Here is a 12,298-nt window from a genome sequence, read left to right on the forward strand (position 1 = left end):
TATGTAATGAATGAATTTCTTTTTCCTTTCTCATAAAAAATCGAAGCATCGCAACCTTCAAAATCATGTGTTTTTAAAGTATTTAGGCTTCCGGCCACGTTATGGCTGCTTTGAAAACATTTCGTAAATCTAGGTGTTTTGAATGGTATTGATGGTTTCTGCTTACACTGCTGTTTTTGGCTAGTGTTGGTGGAAGATAGGTCTAGAAAAACTTTAAAAGCAAAGATGATCAGTATAAGAACTATTTGTTTACTGACAGTGATATTTTCATTTACTCAGTTAGCCATTGGTGTTGAACTAACCTTCGAGTTGTTGGATAACGCCAAGGATTGCTTCTACGAAGATATTAAATTAAATACTACTGTAACTCTTGAATTTCAGGTAACAATTTTATGTTGATGTTTGGCACTGAATATGTTAATTTTATTGTTCCTTGTAATGTAGTATTACCATTATTTGACAATGAGTCATGTACGATTCGCCGCATCAGACGTTCGGTTTCCTTATACCCCATATTTGTGTTTTAAAAATTGTACTTTAATTTCCCCGTTTTGTTACAATGCACGAATTTACGTTTGTACACAAAGTGAAAAAAATTAACTCATTTGAATGTTGTGAAATTTTGTTAATAATTATGAAGTAAATTTAGTGCAGACTTTAAATTAAATATATTCTATTGAGGTAACAATGGTTATTTATAAAATATTATTAGTGCGTGTTTGTGTGCATGTACATGTGGCACATATTCTTGACATTTTCTCAAGTCTCATTGCCTTCACATAAACCAAACTCCTATAAAAAACATCTACTTTAAAAAATTAACTGTTCTATTACTAGGCTTTTATGTACAAAAAATTACAAAAAGCTTAAACCAGTGTGTGTGGAATTACCAATAAATTTGATTATCTTTGAAATGAAAAATTCGGTCTATAAAAAAACCTTTTCCTTGTCTTTTGAGGTGTGCTGTTTAATTTACATGATTTACTAGTCCTTCATAGTATATTTATGTTGGCAGAGTAAACATGAAAATTGAGGTTTTCTATGCTACTGCTTATGAAAACTAAAACAAAAACTTCATTGGTGTAATTACTGTTATTTTATAAATATATAAATCTTTTACAGGTGGTTACAGGAGGAGCGTATGACGTTGATGTAATTCTACTTGCTCCAGATAATGAAGTATTATATAAACTAACCAAAGCTCAGTTTGATAGTCACACGTTTACTACAACAAAAAGTGGTGTTCATGCTGTATGTTTCAGCAATGAGTTTTCAACTTTCTCACATAAGCTTGTGTATATGGATTTGCAAGTTGGAGAAGAAACACCATTACCTGGCTTAGGAGAACACGTTACTGCTTTGACACAGGTATTTATTTTAAATGTATATGATTATATATTAGTTATATTCATGCCAGAACTCTTTTAAAGAGTTTATCATAATGTGCTAATTATATGATTTTTATGTAAGGGTCAATCCATTTGAAATAACCCAAGGGTGGTTGCTTGACCAATTAAAAAAATTGAAATATACTCATTTGTTTCCTACATTTTCAGGTCCTTAAAACTAATTTTTTTTATTTAAGCAGTTTATCTATGGCGGCTATTTTTGTTACGGTGCGCACCACAATTTTTGTGATTGTAAGGGTTTATGGAAAAAATCATCGCCAAAAAACCACTGGTCCAGTGGTTTATTTACCTATTTGTCTTCTTTCTATGAGAAAATTGCCAATAAAGTTGAACATGAAAAATGGTAAAATTTCACTTTTGGTAATTTTTTTCAAGAAGCAGGGATGGCATATACAGTTTGAATTATTTTTTATATATAGGTATATGTTAGTAGTTTTTAATGATGATTTGCTTACCCCTAAATTTTAATTAATTTTTGAAAATAATTTTTTTTTTAAATTAAAATTTTGGCTTCAAAAAAATCTGATTGGGCTGGTGATAAAAATATCAAATTTGCCCAACTTAGGGAGTTTTTGTAGATATTTATGGAAAATAAAAATGTTATAACCTCTCAAAAGTCATGAAAAACCTAAAAAAAAAACCATAAAAATAGCGATACCATTTTGACTGACCAAATAAGTGCTCCAAGGGGTTTTCTTGTCTTCTTGGCACTTTAATATTTTTATACTTATTACTTTAGTTGAAATAGACTTGTTTGAACCATTCAACTGCGGTGTTCATGTTATAACAGGCGCTTGAAGTCATTTCCAGTCATCAGGAAAATTCATGTTGTAATGTGCTCATTTATGCTTATTGCATCATTTAGCTTTGCAATTACAGACTGGTCAGTCTGACATTAGTCAGTGACCTGTTCACATCTTCACCGAGTGTCTCAAATTTCATCTCATGTTTGAAAGTGTTATTAAATAAATCAGTTTTACTTAATAATATATTTGCAAATTTTAAAATCAGTTAAATTTTTACCTTATTTTCAAATAATTTCACATAAAACAATTCCATGTTCAATAGGAATTTTTGTGAACGAAGGTTGTCATAAAACTGGAGTGTATAGTACAATGCCAAAATAACTCATTAAAATTTGTGAATTTAGTGATGAAAATCAACAACTTATTTTTTTATGTGTTAATTCAGATGTTACTAGTGTTTGTAAATATTATGAAAAACGATTTTGTCAAACTTCAATCCTGTATGGACAGTTCTGTTGTGACTCTTTGAGAACTCATAAAAAGACAGTTAAGAAAAACTTAAGACAAATAACATTAGAACAAGCTCTTAAAGAACACATTATTCCAAATGTAGATTTAGTTCCTGGAAAGTCTCTTGTGTAAATCTCAGCAGAACAAAGTACTGTATGAATGCGAAGACCAAGAGCATACATTGCCCCACATCGCAATGTTGAACAATTGGATGCTGCGTGTAGCATTTTGGCTGTATCACCTCCATCAACTATCTGACTAACTACAGTAACGGGACATTCTCACACAATTTCAAGGAATTATCAGAAGATATATTACAGCTGTTTGTTAACCACACCAAATAATAAACTTCAATTGCTACAAAAACAGGCTATTTCATTGAAGAATAATTCAAATTTGCCACATTTTATTATTTTCTTTGTAGTGTTTACAAAAATAAACCAATATAAAAATAAAAATGAATTCTTGAAAAAAAATAAAGGCAACTCATTGAAATTTCAGTTTGAGTAAGTTTTACAAGCATTTTTGAATCAAAATTGTATTAGGTTATTGATATTAGTTTAGTTATCATTAAATTATTACCTATTATCATTAATAATTTAAAAAAAATTATTTAAACATTTTTTTTCTCTGTTGATTTCTCCACCCCCTTGGAGCCAGATTCGCGACCAAGCATATAAGCTCAGTTCCAAGAGGTACCATCGCCTCAAACTATCTTGGAAGAGCACAAGCAGCTGAGTCGGGCTTCCTTGCTTGCAATGCCTCAAATGAGGGGATCCCAAAGGGACTCTGGTCTTAACACCTTGTCTCTAACGAGGAACCCCAAAGGGATCCCCCATCGGGACTATGGTCTTACTTTCCCCGCAATAGCACTGCAAGAGAGTCCCCACCCGATCATTGAAGATTATATGCCAGAGCCTCCCACTCCTCCTGATGAGGCTGTCCCTTGCAGATACCACAGAGCAGCTGTGTATATATTCATGGTGCTGGCACAGGTGGGGCCACCTTATATCCTTGACCTTTAGGTGCATTTCCTTGCAATTTACGTGACAGACAGCAAAGTTCCTGTGTGCAATCCCTCCTCACGTGGCTGGCCATATCGCAGGCAAAACAATGACCACTTTGGTCTGGACCAAGACAAAACTTGGCCCTATGTCCCACACTCCAGCACCGAAAGCAAAGGTCATCTGAGGCATATTGAGTCACCCGGCAGGCCATGCAGCCAATGCGGATGCGCCTGTTGGATAGTAATTTCTCTGCAAGAAGAGGTGGGGCACGGTCAGAGTGATCACCTGTGTTAACCTGTAGCTGGTCGCATGGACAGAATTTCCACGGACACTAACTCCCCAATGACCTTACGAAGCTCCTTCATGAGCTCATCCCTCGTTGTAAGTACATCTAAGTCCTTGACAACAACATGAGTCCTCCTGCCACCCTTCCCAGTTAATGTTGTTCTGCAACACCATCGTCACCACGCACCTGGAGATGCAAGTCTTCTTCCTGACCCTGCCTTGCAGATAAAACCCCCGTCTCCCCTGGCAACACTGCACCCTTAATGGAGCAGAGGAGGTCCGCATAGGTCTTCCCTTCTGCCTTAACTACAAATGTGGGGGTCAGTGGACCTGGCGATATCTTCTTGCCTTTAGATGGCTGCGCTGATGTTAAACTGAAGAGATGAAGAAAGTGCTTTGTCTGCATCTGTTTGGACACGTACTCTACAGAGCGTTGTAAAATCTGACCGGAACGCCCTGAAGATCCAGAAAAGCAGACTGGGGGATCTCGTACCTCCTGCAACACACGTGGAACTGATCTGCATAAGACCAAAGCCATTCCACGGTCACCAACTGCTGTATCAGTCACAATAATGTAGTCCGTCTGGTCACGATCAGTGGTACTGCCGCTGTCTTCTTCAGATAATTCACAGGCAGAAGACTGCACAACTAGGACTTGTCCCGCATTCAGCCTTCCCTTGTGAGCCAAGTCCCGGATCCACGGGCGTTGTCATAAATCGGCACATGTCACAAGTGACAGACACCCGCAGCCACATCTAAAATCCACGCAGAACCCATCCATTTTAAAAATATTGAAAACGTCAACTTAAACAACATAGGGGCTGAATATAAAAAATAAATAAAAAGGTGAAGTGCAAAGAAGACAAGAAACCCCCTTGGAGCACTTATTTAATGACTCAAAATGCTATCACTTTTAACAGGTTTTTCATGATTTTTGAGAGGTTATAACTTTCTTATTAGTGCAATACACAAGAAACATTTTTATTTGCCATAAACATCTACAAAAACACTGTACATTGTGCAAATTTGAGATTTTTATTACTAGCCCTATAAATTTGATTGAAAAAAAAAATTAGTTTTCAAAAATTTAGGAGTAAGTATATCATCATAATAGTATTTATGGTAAAACTACTAACATATACCTACATATGAAAAAATAATATTCAAACTTTGTATGCATCCCTGCCTCTTAAAAAAATTACCAAAAGTGAAATTTCACAGTTTTTCATGCTCAACTTTATTGGTAATTTTCTCATAGAAAGAAGAGAGATAGGTAAATACACCACTGGACCAACCTTTTACCTTGAGAAAATATGATTAATTTGATTTTTGTTTCATTCTTCCAGGACCAGTAGTTTTTAGTTATGATTTTTCTGTAAATCCTTAGAATCACAAAAATAGGTATGCGCACCGTAACAAAAATAGCCGCCACAGGTAAACTGCTTAAATAAAAAATTTAAAAAAAATATTTAAGGTTCTGAAACATGTAGGAAACAAGAGGGTAAGTTCATTTTTTTTTTTTTAATTGGACAAGCAACTAGCTTATATTTTTTTTGGGCACTTCAAATGAATTGACCCGTAAAATGAATATAAAACAACATTTTATTGGGGTATGGCATAGTATGTATTGATACTTAACTCTGCAATTAGATAACAATTATGTGATTAGCAAATACAGTGATTAGTATAACAACAGTTCAGTTAAATTAACAGTTAATTACCGGAAATTATTATATAATGTTGTACAACTGAGTTTAGCTTATTACTAGATTATTTGAATTTCACAATCCATATTGTGACTATTTAAATTGATCTATTTTTAAATCTAGATAGCTCATTTTGTACCAATTACTTATAATTGACACAAAGTGAAAAAAAATAATAAAAATTGGGTAATACAAAAATGAACATTTTTCAGAGGGAGTGTATGTAACTTATTTGTATATTTCCCTGCGGGTAATATATAGCAGCCATCTAAAAAAAAAAAATCAGCATTGAGTAATGAAAGACAATATTGGAATATACTAGCAGAAGAATGATTAATTATTATATTATCATTTTAAACCCACAATTTATAAAACTGGTTCATTTTATGTTGATATAATTAGCATATTATTGATTTATATTGATGTTTTAGAACTATTTGCAATTTATATTTGAAGTTAGTAACAATTACAAAGAATTGTTAATCTTTTATGATATCCTGTGCCACAGTATTTATGGCTCAATTAAGAAGGCAAATTAAATATTTTGTGTCGGGACTAATACTCTTTTTAATTTGATTTAAAGCATATTTCATTATAATTTATTATTAAATGTTTTGATATTTTTTATTAAAAAAAAATTAATTTAACCTGTTGTCAGAAAAACTTTATAATTAATTATAATTTTTTGCTCACACTACTATAAGAGCTCCATCATTTTTTCAAACTTTGGTTGGAAACTGTGAGAGAGTCATGTTTTACTGGTTTATTTTATTAAAACATCTAGGTTATGCAGGGTTGCACTTAAGTTCATGCAAACCATTGCATATTGTTATGTATTTTATGAGGGATTAGGTTATACCTATTCAATTCAACCAATTGCTCTTATTCTGCAGCCACCAGCCTAGAAACAGACCTTATTTCAGTACCCACAGCACTCTTACTAGACCCCAACAAGGATACACTATCTAAAGATCCTAGCATCCTGGACGTAGCAAGTTCTAATCTATATTTATAAAACTCATAATGGACGATTAAGGATCAAGGATAATACAAAAGGGTTGATGGTGAAAAGGGTCATTTCTCCTGTGGAGGGATTGCAATACAAGATTAAAAAAGTTTTACTTAGAAGGCCCCCTCCAGTGACTGGGTGAGTGCCTATCTCACCCACAGTAGCTTGGTAAATTAGAGTACTTTTTCACATGTGAAAGTACTACATTTATTGATCAATGATTTTACATAATCACTTTAAATATATGCAGCAATAAAAATTGATTTTCTCTAGAAATAAAGAGAGCCACCCAAGAACTTGCTACAATCTTCACCATCCCTGAAGTTTAATGCTTCATTTGAAAGTATTCATATGAACTCTAAAACTATGATCAGAACCCCCTCCCATTTGGAATTTATTCACTATTTAAATGTTATAAGTGTTATCTCTGTGTAGAAGAACATTTTTAAGAGCTTTTTTAAGTTTACTGAGGCTCAAACCTTCAGTTCATTTTTATTCAGTATTGTATATAATGTTTTTTCAGAAATTGGCTAGTTTGATTTACTTAAACTGAATAATAACAATAGATAATGTATTAACATAAAGTTGTTAAGAAACACTTTGTTTTGTTAGATTTTGTTCAAATATCCAGTTTATAGTTTGTCTAATTTTCTAAAATTAAACTGTTTAGAGAAATCTTAAGTTTAAAATTGTTTGTTGTCTTTTAACTAAAAATTTCCATTGAGAGATTTAATTAATAAAAATTTGTGAACACACAAAATAGCAATAATATTGACTTTCAGAATTCATATGATTTAACTTACAAAAAACAAAAACAAACCTTTGTATTTTAAGTAAATTCAATTCAAACATTAAAAAAAAAATTTTAACTAAATTAGAAGTTCCAGACAAATTATACATTTATAAATTTAAACATAAATTTATGAATGATCAAATTAATTGTAAGAACAATGATTTATTTATGGTGGTAACGCTGTTAAAATAATAACAAATGTACAGGGCTGTTTTTTTTTTCAATTTCCTATGGGCTATAAAAAAAAGACACATTGACATAACAAAATAATTTTATTACTAAAAGTTGAGTAGTATATAACATATGTTTCAACATAATCACCAAAACGATTGAGCAATTTGTTGTATCGTGACACCAGCTTTCCGATGCCTTCTTCAAAGAAGTTTGCTGCCAGTGAGGTAAGGTATACCTTATCTGAAGTTCTTTTTTGGTGGTGAAATATTGTCCTCCCAACCATGCCTTAAATTCTCGAGAGAGGTGAAAATTACTAGATGTTAGGTCTGGATTATATGATGAATGGTCGAAAACTTCCTATTTCAATTTTTTTAAATTGTTTAAGAAGGTCTTAAACAATTGCATCATGTTGGCACAGTGCGGTTCTGCATTGTGGATCAAAACTGTGCCAGATGAGAGTATTCCTCTGTTTATTCTGGATCGCTCTGCAGAGGTGACGTAAAGATTAAAAATTAACTTCTTTGTTACTTTTGTGTTCTGCTCCATAAACTCCACCATCAAGACACCTTTATGATCCCAAAAAACTGTAGCCATTGTTTTCCTGTTGCTCAATGTCTGTTTGAACCTTTTAGCTTGTTTGGAGAAGTGTACATCCAATGCTTAGACTGTTCTTTGGTTTCTTGATTGTCATACTGGATCCAAGTCTCATTCCCAGTAACAATAGACTTTAAAATCCCTTTCCCCTCATTACCATAATGTGTGAGAACCATTAAGGCTAAATGCCATTCCCTGCGTCTTGTGATCGTCACTCAACATTTTTTGGAACCCAATGTGCACACAGTTTCCGGTATCCTAGGTCTTTAGTTACAGTTGTGTTCAGAGAAGACCTTGAAATTTTCTGATTTCTGTAGGAAGTTCAGTACCGTAAACCTCTTTCTGTCATGGACAAAATCAACACACTCAACCAGGCATACTGCAGTGACAGACTTGCGTACTTGCCCACCTTCATCATGGACATCCATTCGCCCTTCTTTAAATTTCCTACACCATTCCCATTCACTACAATCACTCATAAAGTTTTCACCATATACTGGGCTCATTCTGCGATGGATTTTAGCAGCACTACATTCTTATGCTCGCAGAAAACATATCGCACTTTTGCAACTTACACTTGGCAGGAACATCAATCGTAGTGCCTATGTTCAGTTGCCTGTAGCTTGGCTCAGATTGATGCAATGGAGCTGGCAGAGGTTGTGGTAAGGAACCCGCACAATATCATGTTGCGCAGACCTGGCCTATCTCTTGTTTACAGATGCACGATCGGAGGTTGAAAAAAAACTGCCCGTGTAATGTATTTTAGTTTATCTCATTGTTCTATTGGATGTAAATAAAAGTTTTTATTTTTGTAACAATTTATGTTCTCAGAAAAAAATTTCAACACATAATTTATCGCTTATGTTCTTTTATATTATAAAAATTATAAATTTCCTTCGTTTCCTTTTTAACAGATGGAAAGTTCTGCTCTGGAAATACATAAATCCATAAATTCAATTGCTGATTATCAAACACACCATCGTCTCCGTGAAGCTCAAAGTAGGAAACGTGCTGAAGAACTCAATGAAAGAGTATTCGTGTGGTCGCTGTTGGAAACAATAGCGATATTAAGTGTAACTTTAGGACAAGTTTTGATTGTAAAGAATCTCTTTTCAGATAAAAGGCCGAGTCAATTAAATAAATTGTAGGTTTTTATTTCTTGTTTTAATAGGTTATTTGTAAATTTTATTATTTAAAGTGATCATCAAATTTGTTTATCTTTGTTCAATGTTTAATGGGAAAAACATTATTGTTGTAATAAAAATTGTTCACTGTGTTAAATGTAAATAATGTGGTGTTATTATTATTATTACTATTTTTTATCCTAATCTGTTGTTTATAATGCATATATTTTAGGCCGGTATACATTTAGTATATGTTCATGTTTGCATATATACTAATTCATTCATACATAACAAAATGGAATAAATCTGTTGTGCGAACTTGTGTGTATGTGTGCGTGCATGTATGTGTTCATGCATGCAGTATTTATTTATTTAATTTTTTTATATCTCAATGTACTTCAATTTAAAAATTAAGACTTTTAAAAATTTTGATTTATTAAAAAAATTAGGTAAATTTCAGGATTTAAAATAATACTTTTTTACAAACTTCAATTTCACATTTATATTACAGAAAATTTTATTTATAACAAAGTGAAAAGAATTATTTGTAATATAGAAACTTGGTTGATCAGAATGGTGAAGGTGTGCTGCTGGTCTATATAAGTAGAAACTTAGGGAAAATATTTACATTACAGATTTTGATATTGTAGCATTTACATATCGTACGTACTTATCCTATATTTTATTATACTGAGCTACACTCTATATATATATATATATATATATATATATATATATATATATATATATATATATTTTACACTAATTTCGCTTACTGTAGGCGTGTACTGATTGAGAATGAGCTATTAAATGCCAAATTTATGCAACCTAAATCAGAAACTAAAGTGAGACATTTTTTAAATGATTATTTGTAGAAAAACATTTATTAACTGTAGCTTATTACAACACTTCTTGTGCCTTTATTTTCAAAAAAAGGTTAATCTCTAAAGTTAAGATATTGTGAAAGCATCTTGCAACTTTAATAATTTGGTGGAGAAACTATTTACAGTTATTAAAAAATATAAGAATTTCTTGCTTTTATTTTCATAAGAAAGGCTGTCTTTCTTCTTCATTTCAAAGAAACGAAATATTAATCTTATATAAAATTTATGATTTTTATGTTAATAATAATAATAATAGAACTGTTAATGTTTTTAATGATAATTGATAAATATAATTTTAAATTATACATTATTTTTTCACTTTAATTTTGAAGGATGTAATATTTTATTTTGATTAAATTAAATTTTATGTAGTAAAAATAAGAAACATTTAATTGAGATAAATATGATTTTATTTTTATAAGTTGCTTTTATCTGAAGTATAATTATGATAAAATAGTTGCCATTCAGTATTTTTCTTTTATAATATTTTTAGATTATTTTCTGAGATTTTGTCTTAATGATTTGAAGCTTTTTTCTTTAATTGAGTTAAATTCTGCTGTTGTGTTTAAAAAAGTGTTATTGTTTATAATAGAACAATTAGTCTTTTTTAAAATTTGAACTGTGTTATAATTTTTTTTGACATACAATTGTTATAATAAACTTTTCTTAATTAAATTGAGTTGTAAGTTTTCTATAAACTTTTATCCTTATTCCTAAATGATGATTATTTTTAATTAAGACTGACTACTGACAGAAAATTTAAAACTATTGTGGATAATGTGAAATTATGTCTATATGTAGAAATATAACGTATCTGGTGTTTAACAAAGTTAAACACCATTTTTTTTTCATTCATTTTATTTTATAATGATAGTTTGATTAGATGTAAAAAATTTATTTGTAGTATTTTTCTATGTTTTCTATAATTCCTGTACAAGTTACATTTCCAAGAAGTTACTGGTATTTTTTTTCTTAATGTATATTAACTATGTGATTTTTAACAATTTATTTTTTTCATTACTTCATTAAATGTATATAATATCTGCATGTGTTTCCATATTGAATAAAAGAACAACCTATGTTTTATTCAAGCCCAAGAAAGAATACTATTGATTATTGTAATTTTAAAATTTGTATTGAAATAGTAACATAATATACTCTGTTCACCTTTCCTTATAGGATTTTATTATTGAAGCCTAGTTGTTTCAGTTAAATTTTATTGCTAGATCCTGTAAGTCTATAACTGTTGGATTCTACTTATACACACATTAATTGTTATATTTTGTACAAGACTTGTAGCTACAGAGACTCAAATTTCTCATGAAAAACTCACTTATATACACGCTTACCATAAATGTATATGTTTGAAGGTGTGTTTTCATTTAATTTAAATCTATTAACTAAAAATTTATTCTTATTTTTCCTGAGTCTATATTAGAAAAAACAATGTATTGTAATAGCATGTTGTGAAAAAATCAAATGCAAACTGATAAAGAGATGATATAATAAAAATATAAGACAATTAAATAAAAATATAAAACCACAAAAATATTTTTATCTGCGTACTACATCTGCATATTATCTTAATATAAATTATAAAAAACATGGGTAAAAGATTATTTAAAAAAGTATACAATGCTTGTATACTTGTTATGAAAGTATCAAAACTTGTTATTTTCATTAACTTACTTGTATGTAAGTGATTTAATGAGATTAAATTTAACAGGATTGTGATAATTTCCAAGTACTAGTATGAGGAAAAAATAATTTATGTGCAGGAAGAAAGTTAATTACCATTTAATAAAATTTGTTATAAATATTAGTTATTTAGTATATTTAATGTAATTAAAAATGTTTATACAAAACAATTTTTTTTATTTACTAAAAGGGTTAAAAAAAAATTACGTAATTTTTACTGTTTCCTGGAAAAAATTCTGGTTTGTAATTTTTTTAATTAAATTTCTACTCGTAATTTTTTTTGTAGTCATCATATAACCTATTCCTTATCAAAGATACCATTTCATAAAAATTTGCTATAATGAATTCATTTATTTTTA

The 12,298-nt window shown here is 30.7% G+C and overlaps 1 protein-coding gene across 1 annotated transcript; it reads left to right on the forward strand.

Moving 5' to 3' along the window:
* Nucleotides 1-80: 80 nt before the first annotated feature.
* Nucleotides 81-10,091, forward strand: p24-1 (transmembrane emp24 domain-containing protein). The gene is made up of 3 exons (XM_075374376.1): nt 81-381; nt 1,123-1,368; nt 9,148-10,091. Exons 1-3 carry the CDS (start codon nt 226-228, stop codon nt 9,379-9,381), a joined length of 636 nt encoding a protein of 211 aa, XP_075230491.1. The 5' UTR covers nt 81-225; the 3' UTR covers nt 9,382-10,091.
* The last annotated feature ends 2,207 nt before the right edge of the window (nt 10,092-12,298 follow it).

Source organism: Lycorma delicatula, chromosome 9, assembly GCF_047948215.1.
Source record: "Lycorma delicatula isolate Av1 chromosome 9, ASM4794821v1, whole genome shotgun sequence".
Lineage (NCBI taxonomy): Eukaryota > Metazoa > Arthropoda > Insecta > Hemiptera > Fulgoridae > Lycorma > Lycorma delicatula.

Bases quoted from the DNA above. Each gene is read 5' to 3' on its own strand.
- p24-1 (XM_075374376.1), top strand. From the start codon at position 226: ATGATCAGTATAAGAACTATTTGTTTACTGACAGTGATATTTTCATTT. The intron at 382-1,122 runs GTAACAATTTTA...AATCTTTTACAG, and splicing joins CTGTAACTCTTGAATTTCAG to GTGGTTACAGGAGGAGCGTA. The intron at 1,369-9,147 runs GTATTTATTTTA...CCTTTTTAACAG, and splicing joins ACGTTACTGCTTTGACACAG to ATGGAAAGTTCTGCTCTGGA.